General features: G+C 46.2%; 1 protein-coding gene across 2 annotated transcripts in view; it reads left to right on the top strand.

The window, feature by feature from the left end:
- Positions 1–17,500, top strand: part of ascc3 (activating signal cointegrator 1 complex subunit 3) — a 186,646-nt gene that overhangs the window by 79,738 nt on the left and 89,408 nt on the right. For both annotated transcript variants that reach the window (XM_062539224.1, XM_062539223.1), the window contains exons 11-13: positions 3,365–3,529; positions 15,664–15,840; positions 16,348–16,419. In XM_062539224.1, the coding sequence (XP_062395208.1) occupies positions 3,365–3,529; positions 15,664–15,840; positions 16,348–16,419 (414 nt within the window). The remainder of the gene's footprint in view (positions 1–3,364; positions 3,530–15,663; positions 15,841–16,347; positions 16,420–17,500) is intronic.

The following is a 17,500-nucleotide window of genomic DNA, read 5'->3' as shown; positions in this document are numbered from 1 at the left end:
AGAGAATGAGATAGAATGTTTAGGAGGGCAGTGGAGGGTGGTCTTGAAATCATTATTGTTGAAGTGTCTGCCTTAAAACCATTTACCTCAAAGAAGCCGTTGGCAACACTGCAGAGAACAAAGTGTTCCTGGTGTAGAGATGGGATGCGATGAGCGGCCATCTTGTCCCCCCGTCCACTCCTCACGTGACGTAAGGGACAGCAAGACTCACTAAAAGACAGACTGTATCACGTCAGACAGACAGACAGACAGACAGATCCATAGCTGGATCCAGCCAAGTGAAAATTGATTCGGCCACACTAACAGGCTGCAAAGAAAGCTCCAAAACAAGCCGAGACTGAAGGCGCCGGGCGAAGCCTGAGATTACAGGCGCTCTCGATTTTCACAGCTGGGCAGCTAAAGAAGGTATTAGTCTGGAACATGTCCATTTGGATAGGAGGCGGCGGAAAGCACCGGACCGCCAACACACACGGAGTGAGAGGGAGGAGGAGGAAGAGGAGAGGGCCATTTCAGGAGGTGGAGGAAGAGGAAGAAGATGAAGACGAGGAGGAGAAACTGTCGGTTCATACACCCTGAGCTGGTTGCCAGGGTGATAGTCAGCGGGCCAGTGCGCAGCGGGTCATGGTGGTCAGAGGCCACAGGGTTTGTGGAGTGTGTGTGTGTGTGTGTGTGTGTGTGTGTGTGTGTGTGTGTGTGGTGTGTGTGTGTGTGTGTGTGTGTGTGTGTGTGTGTGTGTGTCTGCGTGTGTGTTTGTGTGGGTGTGGAGTGTGTTCTTGTGGAAGGAGCAGACTAACAGGAACGCTGTGTGGAACGTGGGCGTGCAACTTGTGTTTGATGTGTACGCTTGTGTGCATGTGTGTATCTATGAGGGCACCACCTGTATACCTAATCATAGACTAAACCAACCCATTAGCCAAAAGCCGCTTTAAATGCTGTTTGCAAGCCAGCTTTGCCTACGCAGGCTAATTCTAATTGTAATTCTGAAAGTTAGATATCAGTTACTGGCTTTGTTGCGTCCCTCTTTACGTGCCAGTGGAAACCAATTTACTTAGCCTTTATACTGCCACAGCCGACATACACACCACAACACACACAAACACACGCACAGATGATTCCTATACTATTAAATACATTTCTTTCCGCTTTTGTCGGGTAATTAAACGGAGCACTTTGGCCCACTACCTGTGTGCCAGAGCTTCCATTTAGATTAGCCGCAGTCTAATTAAGCACAAGCCTGCCGCTTCTTCCCTCTTCCAGCGCTAGTCTCTAATGGCTGGCCAGATTGATTTAAATGCAAACTAGAGAGGATTTAATGAACTGCTTGCTCTCCGTGCATTCTCTCTCTCTCTCTCTCTCTCTCTCTCTAGCTCCCTTTCTTACTCACTCTCTTTGCGCTCTCAATTCACTTTACTCTCTCTCTCTTTCTCTGCCTTGCTGAGTATTTAAAAGGAATTTCCTCACTCGCTGACAGGTTGGCAAACATCTCGGAGGGCCATTTTTTTTCACATGGTTGTTTGTGTTTGCGTTGTTTTTTTTAATCACCTTTTGAAAGTGTTGCCTCGCCACATTAACAAATAACAGCATTAGAGCGACCAGCAGATCAAACAGAGTTCCCGACTTAAAGGTGCACTATGCAAGATTTCCACATTAATCTAACCTTTACAAAGCCAATTTGATGGTAAATGAGCTTTTAATAGGTGAATTGTTCACCTATTATAGCTATATAGCAAGTCACTACAGAGAACACCAGCCATGCAACTTCAAGAACAGTGGACAAGAACCATGGTTCTCTCTCGTGAGAGTAATCCATATCCACAGCAAAAGTATTTTGATTGAGTACAGGGGGGATAAGTCACAGGAAGTGTGCTATTTACAACAGCAGAGTGTATATGCTGTGACTCTAGAAGGAGCTCTACAGTCGCCGACAATACTTAAATCTGCAGAAATGGCTGCCCCTGTAAATATTTGTAATTTAATTTATTTTTTTTATTTTCAGTTTTGGATCTTAGCAGCAGCTTTTGTAATAGACGCCCCCAGAGCGTCCTCCTGCATATCAACATTACAGATGCCTCCTGCCCGCTTTATTGCTTTGAAGTGTGAAAGTGGAAAGACAGACTTGACAGGAAGAGATATGGCCCTGGCCTGTGGTGACCAGTCTAACATATAAGGTCGCTGACCCTGCCGGAGATGTGTGATGGGCAGTTAATGACGTGGCCAGATAAATAGTGTGTGTGCTTGGGCTCCCACGGGCCAGTGCCCATTGACTGGCTGCATGGGGACCCATGGATAGGTTGATCAGGGTATCGACAGTGAACACAAGCCATTGGCAGATAGCTTGGGTTATCAATAGCCTATTGACGTGGCCTCCGAAGGGTCAGCCCGGTGGCATGGCGTTGATTGATGGCCTGAGATTAGTTGAGTTTGCTTACAGCGCAGAGGGGATGGGCGTTAGGCTAAGGCACCGCGGAGCTTCAGTGAGACTTAGGCATTCAAGCCATCGAACGGCACACATCTGCACGGTGCTGTCAAACAGATGGGCAGGCAGTGTGTCTAGTAATTATGTGATGAATGCGTATGTGCCCATTGCGTATGCCAGCCATCACTGGGCGCGCTGGCATCGAAGTGAAGGTGAAGTGGGCATTTGATTGTGGCTAGACAGGGCATTATGGCATTGTTGTTGCCATTATTATTGTGGTAGTTTCTTCCTCTTTTTTAAATATATTTTTTGGTCTTTTTTACCTTTATTCATATAGGACAGTGAAGAGTGAGACAAGAAGTATGAATTCGTAATCAGATTTGAATTTGGATTCTAATTTATATTGGGATTTGTGGGCACTCGGACCCGCACGTGGTGTGAGCGCTGTAACCTGTTGCACCACAGCACCCCCAAATTGTGTTAGTTTCAGCATCAGCCTCATTCTCCTGTGTGCCCATGTGTCCTGTGTTGTTCTGTTTATGTGTCTGTGTTGTTCTGTTTATGTGTCCTGTGTTGTTCTGTTTATGTGTCCTGTGTTGTTCTGTTTATGTGTCTGTGTTGTTCTGTTTATGTGTCTGTGTTGTTCTGTTTATGTGTCTGTGTTGTTCTGTTTATGTGTCTGTGTTGTTCTGTTTATGTGTCCTGTGTTGTTCTGTTTATGTGTCTGTGTTGTTTCTATATTATTCTACATTCTATTCTTGCTGTTCTGATTTTATTGTTTCATGTGTTAATTGTGTTAGTTGTGTTGTACTTTGAGAGCAAAGATTAACCAGAGTCAAATTCTTTGTTTGTTAACGCAAACCTGGTCAATAAAGCTGGTTGTGATTGTGATTGTGATTGTGATTGTGATTGTGATCTGACCTGGTCCACCCTCTGCCCCCCCGCCAGATCCTGGTGACCACGCCGGAGAAGTGGGACGTGGTGACGCGCAAGAGCGTGGGCGACGTGGCGCTCTCGCAGGTGGTGAAGCTGCTCATCCTGGACGAGGTGCACCTGCTCCACGAGGACCGAGGCCCCGTGCTGGAGAGCCTGGTGGCCCGCACCCTCCGACAGGTACGTCAGCCACGGCACACCTGTGCACACCTGCCGCTCAGGTCACTGACATACAGTACAGTAGCATGCCTCAAGAGTCAAGTCAAGTCCATTTTTATTGATCTATGGCACATTTACAGATGGCTGAGCCGCACCAAACTGCTTCACAATGAAGGGCACATAAACTTTATTGCACGCAAACTAAAGCAACGTTTTTAAAAAAAAAGAAAAAGGCAGGGGACACTAGGGGTCTAGGCGCTTAAAAAGGTGACCAGGGGACACTGCTGTATGCCCAGGCACTTAAATGGGTCAATGGAGATGCCTGCTGCATTTGGTAGTGCTGTAGCACAGGGGGTTACTCATGTGACTCGCTCTCTGTGGCTCACCGAGATGCATGTTTATAGATGGATGGAGTTTTGTTTGTTTTTGTTTGTTTAAATCAGTGTTCTGGGTAAGTTTTATGTTGATAGAGTAACAATGTATAACAGTTCAGTTAAATTCATTTCAATTAACTCAATCCCTGACTGATGAGAAATGCCTTTCAGTGATAAACTTAATGAAGAAGTGGCATGCTTCTTACTTGATCTGAATATGGGCCCATTCAAGCATACTACCAGTACAAGACTGAAATGTAAATTTTAGACTCTTGTCTAACACTTTGGGTGTGTATTGCCTAAAACTGTGGGTGTGTATTGCCTTGTGTGCCTGAGTGGCATTGGAGTGTGTGTGATTTGCTTTTGCTTATGTGTGGGTGTTTGAATGTTTGTGAGACAGACGGTGTGGTTGTATTTCTGTGTGAGTGTGTGTGTGTCTGAGAGAGAGAGAGAGAGAGAGAGTGAGAGAGTGAGAGAGTGAGAGAGTGAGAGAGTGAGAGAGTGAGAGAGTGAGAGAGTGAGAGAGTGAGAGAGTGAGTGAGTGAGTGAGTGAGTGAGTGAGTGAGTGAGTGAGTGAGTGAGTGAGTGAGTGAGTGAGTGAATGATTGAGTGAGTGTGCACACGTACAGATGCAGTAGTTTGGTGATTGTGCTTACGCGTGTGATCGGCGTATCGTGTGGTGGTCATAACTCGTGAGTGAATGTTTGAGTGATCAGCGTGTCGCGTGGCGGTGTGTGTGTGATCAGCGTGTTGTTTGGCGGTCGTGAGCGAGCGAGTGAGTGATGTGTGTGTGATCGGCGTGTCGTGCGGCGGTTGTGTCTTGCCCCTGCTGAGCGACAGGTCCCTGCTGATGGTGATTGGCGGCTCTCGGTGTCGGAACGGCGCCGGCCGTTTGGGATATTAGTGTGATTATGTAAATGCCCACAGTCAGGCGCATGAGACGGCAGCAGACGCTCCGGAACGTTCCTTACCCCCGTTCCGTTCCAGCGAGCTTCAGTCAGGTGTCAATCTAGCACAGGAAATTAATAAAGCTGTCCTTCTAGTGCATGCTGGGATGCTGGCACCCCAAGGTGACTGGGAAGATGAGTAAGGCCCTTTTATTTAAGACGCTTTAAAGTTGGGTGCAACCGAGGCCTCTTAAAGTTGGGTGCAACCGAGGAGTTCTTTTTTTTTTTAAATTAAGTTTTTGAATATTGAGTCGTTCTTGATCTCTCTCTTGCTCTCTCTCTCTCTCTCCCTCTCTATCTCTCTCTCTCTCAATTCTATGCAGTTCTATGTGCTTTATTGCCATGGCATGGCATGGCATGATCTGCATATGAAAGGAAGAGGGACGCCGGTGCAACGCAGATGTCTTCTTTTTAGTATTTATTTAAAAGGTGCAAAACATTGACTAACGTTTTGACGTTACAAACGTCTTCATCAGACACTGCGTCGACACGTTGGTCAATGTTTTGCACCTTTTAAATAAATACTAAAAAGAAGACATCTGCGTTGCACCGGCGTCCCTCTTCCTTTCTATACACTATCTGCCCTGGCCTGGCTGCACCAGATTGTCGCACAACTGCAGAAGTGCGGAGAGCCCTCCTTTGTGTGCTGATATGATCTGCATACTTGCATCTGTCAGCCTGTTATTGCTAACGTGCCAAGGCTATGAATTCATGTAGGCTTACTTTGGGTTACATATATATTTGAATACTACTGTATATGCAACCCATTGGCAAACTTTTACATCTGGAAATGTCCTTGTTAGCTTAAATGTCATGTTTGCTTGTGTAGTGCTTGTCAAGATGAAATGTCGATTAAAGTCGACATGATATTTCAACTTTACTCTCTGAAATGTGTGGACCCTAATCTCGTCATGGCAAACACATATTTTTCTCTACAGTATGTGTGACCCTAATACTCGTAAAAGCCTTCCAATCCAACCTAATGACATGAAAGAGAAGTGTAGCCTAATAGTTTAAAAATCAATATAAAATAGTGCAATTGCTTAATACTTAGTTGGCTATCAGTAATTATGCAGGTCACAGAATATTAATTACCTGTATTAAATAGATATATTGCATTTAATATGAATTCCATAATCTATGTAAATGTACACTTTGGGGAGTGAATACAAGTTCTACACAGTTCTACATGTTATAATGCTTTATGATTTACCCCAGATTAATCATTTCTTAATTTAGCGACAAATAAAGTACTTTGATGTTTTGTAATCCATTATTTTTCTCATTATTTTTAATACCAATATCAATATGAGCAGTAAGATTTTTGTCCTATTCACAACTAATTTTCACTTCCTCCAGTAATTGCTTTGCAACAAACGCCTACAGCATAACCACTGCAACTTCCATCGCAATTTTTTTTTTAGAAAAGTTGCCAAAAAATCTGGTATTTTAGGCCGCAACGATCTCTAAAAAAGGCCTGCGAAATCCTGGAGGAACTCCTTCATAAATCAAAGGAAGACCACAGCAACAAACATGACCCTCCTGCCCCTTCCATTTCTGTGATGCCCGTTGTGCGTCGGTGAGGGAACTGAGTCAAACCGTCTGGACTCCAGACTCTGGCGGTATTCTTGTGTTTAAGAGGCTTTGAATTATTGATTGGCACACAGTAAGCAGGATTGTTGCCGGTGGAAGGAGAAAAGTGAATGGCCTCATCCATAAAATATTGGTGCGGAGAGAAAAGAAGCACTCTCTTTCTCTCTCTCTCTCTCTCTCTCTCTCTCCCTCTCTCTCCCTTCCTCCCTCCCTCCCCGAAGGGCCCTGTTTTCTTTGATGACATATAAAAGCAGAGAAATTGATATGTAAACATGAGCCATAAGCTTTTAGCAGTTTCCACAGATGATTGTTGTGTTAAGGATTGTGAGTGGGAGAATCCTGTTTTTATTTATTTTGTCTTTGCCCTCCATCCATTTTCTTCTGTCCTCTATTACCTATGGATATTTAATATACGGTTAGATCTATGTATATTATGCATAAATGACTACACACTCTTTTGTTTGCTTGCTTTGGCAATGCAAATGCCCTTTTGGTCAAACCAATAAAGCATCTTTGAATTGAATTGAATTGAAATTGAGAATGTGTGTGTGTGTGTGTGTGTGTGTGTGTGTGTGTGTGTGTGTGTGTGTGTGTGTGTGTGTGTGTGTGTGTGTGTGTGTGTGTGTGTGTGTGTGTGTGTGTGTGTGTGTGTGTGTGTGTGTGTGTGTGTGTGTGTGTGTGTGTGTGTGTGTGTGTGTGTGTGTGTGTGTGTGAGTGTGTGTGATGACTGTATGAGCCATCAATCTTTTCACATGAGGACCCCTAAACTCTGTGATTGGCGTGAGGTGTGTTTTTTTGGTTGGTATCTCTGCCCTGTCTCTCCTTCGCACACACACACTCTCTCTCACTCTTCTTGTTTCTTACGTTGCCCCCTCGTTTCTCTCTCTCTTTTTCTCTCTATTGATCTGTCTTTCTCTCTCATTTCCCTCTCTCGCTCCTCTCTATCGTTCTCTTTCTCTCCCCTTCTCTTTCTCTATCATTCTCTTTCTCTCCCCTTCTCTTTGTCTCTCTAATGCTCTCTCCCCATTCCCCTCAGACCTCTCAGGCATTGCTCTATGAATCTCCAGTGCGCTTCCATCTCTCTTACGCAAAAACATGAACACACACTCTTTCTCTTCACACACACACACACACACACACACACACACACACACACACACACATACACACACACACACACACACATTCAACCTCCATGTTTGACCATGGAGTATGATGGATGATGGAGGACTAGCCCACCAGGTCGTTTGTGTAACGTCAGTGCAGAAATGGGAATCTGTTTTTTTTTTTTTTTTCCCGACTAGATCGATTTTGTTCGCAAAATCATAGATTGGTTTATCTTCTACACTAGCTTTGATCCACAGCACCAGGGAGTTGGAACAAACAGATTTCAAAAGTAGTGTGTGCCTGAGCCTGAGCCTGAGCGTGTGTGTGTGTGTGTGTGTGTGTGTGTGTGTGTGCGTGCGTGCCAGAGAGAGCGAGAAGTAGAGCTACTTGAGAGCGTAAGATGAAAGAAAGCCTGTGCACCTGATAGGTGTAACAACAGGATGAAAGCCGTTTGATTGTGTATGGAGCATTTTACATCAATTACAGTAGCCCACCACACAGTACACGGTGTGTGTGTCTCTTCTAGGCGCTGTTCCCTGACCAAACAAAAAGAGTGTGAAACACTGAGTGTAGTCATGCCCAAAATATGCATCTCTCACTCTCATTTCTCTCTCTATCTCTCCCTGTCTCTCTTTCCCCATCTCCCCCTCTCTTCACACTTCTATTTATTAGTCTAGTTATTATTCCCCTTGTCTAACACCCTCCCTCACACCTCCTCTGTTGCTCTGCCCAAATGACCCCCCAATCCCTTTTAAAAATAATTACGGTGTCCTGCGTGACATAAAAAAAGCACTCAGTGAGCCCATCCACCCCCCTACCGCCCCCCCACCCCATCCTTCAAGGAGGAGGAGAGCACACGCCCTGTAAAAGTGTCTGTTGTGCAACAGCAGCCCTGTAAAAGTGTCTGTTGTGCAACAGCAGCCCTGAAAAAGTGTCTGTAGTTGTGCAGTGCTGCCCGGGTGCATTACTGCCCCAGACCCAGTGGGAGGGGAGGGCTGGCCCGGGTTCATACCGGAGCTGGCCCGGGTTCATACCGGAGCCCCAGACCCAGTGGGAGGAGAGGGCTGGCCCGGGTTCATACCGGAGCTCGGCCTCCTGCCTGTGCTTGGGTGCTCTGCCACGCTCCACACACACACACACACACACACACACACACACTCACACATGCCTTACAGCTGCAGTTAGCAGCTTGTGCAGATTGACTTCATTAACATTTTGAATGTACACAACTCTCATAGCCCTCTCCCACTACCGCCGAGCACCCTCCCATCGAGTTTGTGCTTGTTAGTGACGAACTGTGCACGAATTGTGATTGACCGTCAGATCTGCCAATGATCATATAGCCCTGCGTGTATTGGACCGGAAGAACCAGGAGTGGTGGATTTTTGCAAAGCAAATAACAGGCTCTAGGTGAAGGTAGAAGCGCAGGGTTTTATATAAAACCGGCTGATTTATGCTGTTCTGTCGGAGCATACTGTTGCTTTCAGTGAATATGACCAGAGACATCTTACACCACGTTCACACTCTCTACGTCCGTCGACGGATCACGGAATGCCTGTCTGCCGTATGTATATTTGCATACACGCTATCTGATTGGCTAACGGATCCGTCGCTGCCTGAAAAGTTGAACATTTCTCAACTTTTTTGACGGAGGCAGCGTAGCTGAAGGAACGTACGGACCCACAATTCCTTTCGAGTCTGCCCCATGCAAAGTCAATGAGATCCGTTGACGGAAGTAGACAGTGTGAACGCCCTGTTACCAGCAGCAGCTTTAAAGCATCACTGAAGAGTTTTTTGTACCTTACAATAATGTTTCCAAACTCATTTCAGTGGTTCATCAACTCGTAATATTCACATTCGCTTTGCGGCCCTCTATCGGCTATAACCGCACTATGTACTGTCCGTTTACCAGATCGGGTAACGGATCTGTAGTTCGATGGAATGAAACTGCAAATTTTACTTGCTTTGATGTCGCAATACATCATACTTTCATAAAATCATGCAACGTACTCTACCATCGTTATTTGCAAAGCTGGTGCTGGATAAACAAACAGCAGTTTTTGCGACAGAGGAAAAGTACTTTAGTGTTGCTTTAAGAGAGAAAGCCTCTGTGCGGATTTATCAATTGTAAATCTCGGTAGTGAGCATGATTCTGTGTTGTTTACCCACAATGTCCTGGTCTGATAGCATGATGAATGTACCAGGATGACTGCGGTTGCCAGGTTGATTTCCTGTTCTCTTGGCCCCCACATCGTTAACATGTATACGGAGCTCCAAAAGTCAGGCACTCGTCCCAGTGCTTTCATTTCATTTTGTTCTGTTTTCATCGGGAGTCAGAGGACTGTCTGAGAGCTCACAACGACCAGCGCGTTCTCCACTTGGTAGAGAGAGAGAGAAAGAAAGAGAGAGAGAGAGAGATAGATAGAGTAAAAGAGTAGAAGAGTGAGAGAGTGAGTTCCGATGGCCTCTGCCCCAGTCTGCCTCGTCTGCCCTCTCATGGGGTGTGAAAGAGCCCACGCATGAATCAGTCCAGCTCTTCCTCCTGCTCTCCTCCTCTTCCTCCTCCTCACCCTCTCTGTTCTCTTTACCCAGCCCTTTGATCCAAGACACGCTTCGCTTTCAGCCTGTCCTCATCAAACCTCTCTCCCCCTGACTCCCCAGCTTTGTTTTGCTCTCTCTCTCTCTCTCTCTCTCTCTCTCTCTCTCTCTCTCTCTCTCTCTCTCTCTCTCTCTCTCTCTCTCTCTCTCTCTCTCTCTCTCTCCCTTTATTCCTCCTTGTCTTCCTCTTTCTCTTTCATATTTCCCTCACTCTTCCTGCCTCTCACCTCTCTTGATTCATCTCCATCTTTATCTCTCCTGCTCCTCCTCCCTCTCCTTCTCTCTCCCCCTTCATCTCTTCTTCTCCTTCTCTCACTCATTCGCACTTGTTTCTCTCTCTCTCTTAGTCCCTCTCCTCTCTCCCTCTCCTCTCTCTCTCTCTCTCTCTCTCTCTCTCTCTCTCTCTCCCTCTCTCCTCCGCTGGTTCCTCCTCCAGCCTGTCAGGACTGATGCTAATGCAGCGGAGAGGTGGGGGATTTGTAGTGCGGAGCTGGTGCAGGAGGTGGAGGCTCATCAGATATGTGCTTTGATGCTCTCAGGTGAAGCCGCGCACCCCGGCTCTCCCGCGGCCCCAGCGCCTCTTTAAAACCAAAATAACATGCACGGCCCTCACTCCGTGGTCTGCATGCCAACCTGCCCCCCCCCCCCACCCCCCTCTAGAGCAGGCCTCAACACACAAGAGTCCTCAGCAGGCACACATTGTGTGTGTGTGTGTGTGTGTGTGTGTGCGTGTGCGTGTGCGTGTGCGTGTGCGTGTGCGTGTGCGTGTGCGTGTGCGTGTGCGTGTGCGTGTGTGTGTGTGTGTGTGTGTGTGTGTGTGTGTGTGCGTGTGTGTGTGTATGAGAGAGAGCTGTAGTGTTGATCGTCATGTGTGTGTCATAATGCTGTCCTGTAGCTCCATTGCTATAGCAAAAACAACTCCAGGAATCATGGGTTGGTTGAAGCACACCAGGAGCTGTATACCTGTAGTGTAATGCCCATGTAGTGGAGCTGTATACCTGTAGTGTAATGCCCATGTAGTGGCATAGATGTTTGCAGATCATTTAATGAACTTGCATGTTGTGCTGTAAGTTACAGCTGGATGCATATAGAGGGGTTACAGTAGGGCTGTGGACTTGTGGACTTTGCATCTGTAGTTTAGAGATGGTATAATTGGCTGTTGCTGTGATACCAATGCTTTCTCTGCATAGTAATCCATCCCTTTGTTGCATTGATAGTCGGCAAGCTGTTTTCACGCGGGCTCGACACCAAGCCTGGCAGCCTGCATTATTTCACACCACTTTGCCATTGTTCCCCGCTCCACTCCTCCTGTCTGGAGAACCAATTATTCTGTTTTCCAACTGGCTAGATCTCTGTCAGCACGAGCGAGATCTCTGTCAGCACTATTTTCCTTTGTGAGGGGGAGCTGCAGTGGAGGGAACTGGAGGTATTTCAGGTTTTTCAGGTGATGCTTTTGGTCGCCCTCTCAGGGGGTGATGGACTGAAGTGAGATTGGGGATGACTACGAGGGACCAGTTCACTCTGCATTTGTTTTGGAGATGAATAGAAGATTGCAGATGCTCTCTCTCTCTCTCTCTCTCTCTCTCTCTCTCTCTCTCTCTCTCTTTCTCTCTGCATCCTGAACAAGATCAGATACACCTCATGGCCAAATGTATTGTGTCAGGGTTAGATTGATGTTAGTCTCTGAGGCACAGTGATGGAGTTAAGAGTTGATATGATAGAGTTAAGGCCTATTCGGACGGGATTAGTTTTATGGGGGGACGTACAGTAATGCAGGTTTATCATATGACCTCTGTAATATAAATGTCCAATTCGGACGGGACTAGACATCTCTGTCATTTTACTTGACATGGGAGGAGTAACTACGTTTACGTTCTGCCGTCACATCTTCGTCGCCGTGCACGTGATACTTTGCGTCAGGTACGTGCGGCATTTTCAGATTTGAAAGACTACACAAGTTGGTTAAACTAGCAAACGTTAGCTTTATGTTATGCCATAAGTAGTTTGAAATGGCTAACAATATCAAGCTAATAGGCAAACTAGCTAACGTCCTATTAGGAGCTGCACAGCATGTCATGTTTTCATTCAGACTATAGGCCTATTCGGACGGGATTAGTTTTATGGGGTGACATCAGGTAAAGTAATAATTACCAGGTAATGTAGTCCCGTCCGGACGCGCCATGTCAGTAAACATAACGGAGTATGTCGGTGACATTTACCGACACTTTTACCTTCCGTAAAACGGTCCGGAGAAATTACCTTAGGTAATATTAATCCCGTGCGAACGCAACCCTCTGTAAAGATGTCTGTAATATTTCGTCACATCCTGATTTGAAAACAATTCCACCATAGTCTGAATGAAAACATAACATGCTGTGCAGCTCCTAATAGGATGTAGCTAGTTTGCCTAATAGCTTGATATTGTTAGCCATTTCAAACTACGTATGGCATAACATAAAGCTAATGTTTGCTAGTTTAACCAAGTTGTGTAGTCTTTCAAATCTGAAAATGCTTCACGTACCTGACGCAAAGTATCACGTGCACGGCGACGAAGATGTGACGGCAGAACGTAAACGTAGTTACTCCTCCCATGTCAGGTAAAATGTCAGAGATGTCTAGTCCCGTCCGAATTGGACATTTTTATTACAGAGGTCATATGAAAAACCTGCATTACTCTACGTCCCCCCATAAAACTAATCCCGTCCGAATAGGCCTTAAGGTGGAATTGTTTTCCAATCAGGATGTGACGAAATATTACAGACATCTTTACAGAGGGTCGCGTTCGCACGGGATTAATATTACCTAAGGTAATTTTTCCGAACCGTTTTACGGAAGGTAAAAGTGTCTGTAAATGTCACCGACATACTCAGTTATGTTTACTGACATGGCGCGTCCGGATGGGACTACATTACCTGGTAATTATTACTTTACCTGATGTCACCCCATAAAACTAATCCCGTCCGAATAGGCCTTTAGATAATTGAGGAGTTAGTAGTTCGAATGATTGTTAGATGAGTGAGGAGTTAGTATGATAGTTAGGGTTAGTGAGGAGTTAGTATGATAGAGTTAGATTAGTTAGTAGTTAGTATGATAGAGTTAGATTAGTTAGTAGTTAGTATGATAGAGTTAGACTAGTGAGGAGTTAAGGCCTATTCGGACGGGATTAGTTTTATGGGGGGACGTAGGTTTATCATATGACCTCTGTAATATAAATGCCCAATTCGGACGGGACTAGACATCTCTGTCATTTTACTTGACATGGGAGGAGTAACTACGTTTACGTTCTGCCGTCACATCTTCATCGCCGTGCACGTGATACTTTGCGTCAGGTACGTGCGGCATTTTCAGATTTGAGACTACACAAATTGGTTAAACTAGCAAACATTAGCTTTATGTTATGCCATACGTAGTTTGAAATGGCTAACAATATCAAGCTATTAGGCAAACTAGCTAACGTCCTATTAGGAGCTGCACAGCATGTTATGTTTTCATTCAGACTATGGTGGAATTGTTTTCAAATCAGGATGTGACGAAATATTACAGACATCTTTACAGAGGGTTGCGTTCGCACGGGATTAATATTACCTAAGGTCATTTCTCCGGACCGTTTTACGGAAGGTAAAAGTGTCTGTAAATGTCACCGACATACTCCGTTATGTTTACTGACATGGCGCGTCCGGACGGGACTACATTACCTGGTAATTATTACTTTACCTGATGTCACCCCATAAAACTAATCCCGTCCGAATAGGCCTTTAGTGTGGGCTACTCGTTATGTTCGTATGTGAAGCACAGCAGTGGATTTAAGTTCATAAGGCTGTATGGCTGCCTCACACCTCCGGTCACCTGGGGCTTGAGCTTGAGATAGACACACACACACACACACACACACACACACACACACACACACACACACACACACACAGCGCACTGGCCGGCCTCTAACTCAGTTTCACTGGAATGAAGCACACACCGTAGCAGAAGCGTATGTGTGTGTTAATTAGATTTGTGCATTTGTTACATGGAAAGAGATTGAAAAGGAGAAACAACTGGTGTGTGGGAGATTGTGTGTGTGTGTGCGCGTATGTGCGTGTGTGTGCACATGTATACCTATGTATGCCTGTATGCCTGTGTGCGTCCACTTGATAGCAGGATGTGGGTGGTTCAGTCATGAGAGGGAGAAACTAATCTTGTACTAACTAAACCAATATAGCCTAGAGTTCTAATGACTCAAGCACACTTCATTAGTGTGAAGGGCTGTGTGTGTGTGTGTGTGTGTGTGTGTGTGTGTGTGTGTGTGTGTGTGTGTGTGTGTGTGTGTGTGTGTGTGTGTGTGTGTGTGTGTGTGTGTGTGTGTGTGTGTGTGTGTGTGTGTGTGTGTGTGTGTGTGTGTGTGTGTGTGTGTGTGTGTGTGTGTGTGTGTTTATATGTACATGTATGCGTGTTCTAGAGAGACAGTGTGAGTGTGAATATGTCTGTGTTTGTCCACCAGGACAGGGTACGCGGCAGTGTAATATATAGATAACAGTGTGGCACAGCTCCTGCATAGTAACCAGTCTGACCAATCTCCTCTGACAAGTCCACAGCACCATGCCCAGATATAGAGCCCTCTCTTTCTCACCGCTTCTCTCCCTTTCAAACACACGCACACACATACACACACACACACACACACACACACACACACACACACACACACGCACACTCACTCACTCGCTAGCACACACACACACACACACACACACACACACACACTCACTCGCTAGCACACACACACACACACACACACACACACACACACACACACACACACACACACACACACACACACACACTCACCACGGCTCTTCATCACTCTCTTTAAAACAGTTACTTGGTGGTAGATGGGCGCTGTGTGGGCTTTTAAAAGGGAATACAGGCAGGGTAAGTGGATTGGGATGCCAGAGGCCATCATGACATGATACCCACCTGGACAAAAACAACCGCTGTTTACTAACCATTAGCCTGATATAGCCTTGTACATTGACCACCTTCCCAGAGCTGTGTGTGTGTGTGTGTGTGTCTGTGTGTGTCTGTGTGTGTGTGTGTGTGTGTGTGTGTGTGTGTGTGTGTGTGTGTGTGTGTGCTTGCATGTGCGTGTGTATGTGCTTGTGTGTGTGCGTGCACGTGCGTGTGTGTGTGTGCGTGTGTGTGCACGACACGTGTGTGTGTGTGTGTGTGTGTGTGTGTGTGTGTGTGTGTGTGTGTGTGTGTGTGTGTGTGTTCTGTGTGAATTGTCTAGCCTTTGTAGCTGGAAAGTGTAATGAGAAATGTGATCACTCCTTGTCCCCTCCTTGCTCACATTGCCCCTCTGTGTGTGTGTGTGTGTGTGTGTGTGTGTGTGTGTGTGTGTGTTCTGTGTGAATTTTCTAGCCTTTGTAGCTGGAAAGTGTAATGAGAAATGTGATCACTCCTTGTCCCCTCCTTGCTCACATTGCCCCTCTGTGTGTGTGTGTGTGTGTGTGTGTGTGTGTGTGTCTCCTCGCTGGCCCTGCAGGTGGAGTCCACCCAGAGCATGATCCGGATCCTGGGCCTGTCGGCCACGCTGCCCAACTACCTGGACGTGGCCGCGTTCCTGCACGTGAACCCCTACATCGGCCTCTTCTACTTCGACAGCCGCTTCCGCCCCGTGCCCCTCGGCCAGAGCTTTGTGGGCATCAAGGCCACCAGCAAGGTGAAGAGAGAGAGACACACACACACACACACACACACACGTATACACTCACACACACACTCACACACGTGCACTGATGTCAGACATACACATACATACGCATGAATTTATAGAGACACACAGATGAGCACAAATATCAACTTACTTACTTATAAAATGTTGATATACAAATATCAACATACTTATATACTTTAACACACACACACACACACACACACACACACACACACACACAAACACACAGAGGAATACATCCTTTAATCTAATGATGTCAATGATTATGTGTGTGTTGTGGAGTGCTTATTTCCATAAAATCAGACCAAAATGTCATTTTTGGGTTGATTTCTCTGTGGCTGTCAGTTAGCGCAGTGTATTAGCCTAGTGTAATGCATCAGAAGCAGGGAATAAGCCTAAGAGAGGTTTAGACTGAGACTAGTCTGAAGTATCAGAAGCGGTGAATAATCCTAATAGAGTGGTGGAGACTGAGTGTCTGTTCCTTTGCCTCAGGTCCAGCAGCTGCACGACATGGAGGAGGTGTGCTATGAAAACGTCCTGAAACAAATCAGAAATGGACACCAGGTACAGGCGCCCACATATATATACAGTATATATATTGTACATGTCAATGTATGTAGCCTACATGTGTGTTTATGTTTGTGTGTGTTTCGATGTGTCTACGTTCTCCTGAAGGGGAAATGCATTGTTTCTGTAAGCAAGGCATGTGCTTTTAGTTTTTTTTTTTTTCCGGCAGTGTTAACATTTCATTTTGATGTCTCCGCCAGTTTTACAAACACCACACACACACACACACACACACACACACACACACACACACACACACACACAGAGACAGACACACACACACGTTCCAACCGTATATCAGCGTTAAGGAGCCAGCGTGGTCTCATGTTGCCCAGCAGAAAAAGTTAAATGTGCGCGGCGGGACGGGATCTACGGCCCGGGTCAGTCAAGGCTAATGGGATATTAATCACCAGCAAAGCGCCGCCACCCGGCCAGCCACTCCCTCCAGCCCTGCACACCACTCGCCGAAGGTCGCCAGTATAGCACCAGGCCTTCTCTATCTCTCTCTCTCTCTCTCACTCTATCCTTCTCTTTCTCTCTCTCTCTATCCTCCTCTCTCTCTTTTTCTCTCCCTTCATCTCTATTGCTCTCTTTCTCTCTCTCTCTCTCTCTCTCTCTCTCTCTCTCTCTCTCTCTCTCTCTCTCTCTCTCTCTCTCTCTCTCTCTCTCTCTCTCCCCCAGTAGCAATTTGTGGCCTGTGACTCTAGACAAACTCAATTTCTGCATCCCATAAATCACAGAGGCGAGGAGACCACACTAAAGCGCCCGAGCGGTCGCATCTACACTACTCGCGGGAGAGGGAGGGAAAATCATCTAAATAAATATAAAACCTGTGGCTCCTTTTTTTCCCCCCTCTCCCTTCCACACACACACCCACAGTGACAAGCAAGCCAAGTGATTACACTGAGTTCCTGACTGCAGGGCTCGACAGTGGTACGCCTGAGCGTTGCTGGTCCCCTGCATCATGATGATAGCGAGTTTTCTACCGTACTCCCTAATCTGAGGCAGAGCCCAAGTATCGAGATGTGTCTGTGTCTCAGCAGAAGGCGTACGGAAGTGTGGGTGGAAGTCTTGAACA

Source organism: Sardina pilchardus, chromosome 6, assembly GCF_963854185.1.
Source record: "Sardina pilchardus chromosome 6, fSarPil1.1, whole genome shotgun sequence".
NCBI classification, from domain to species: Eukaryota; Metazoa; Chordata; class Actinopteri; order Clupeiformes; family Clupeidae; genus Sardina; species Sardina pilchardus.
Note: the sequence above shows the minus strand (reverse complement) of the source record. Positions and strands in the feature narration are given on the sequence as shown.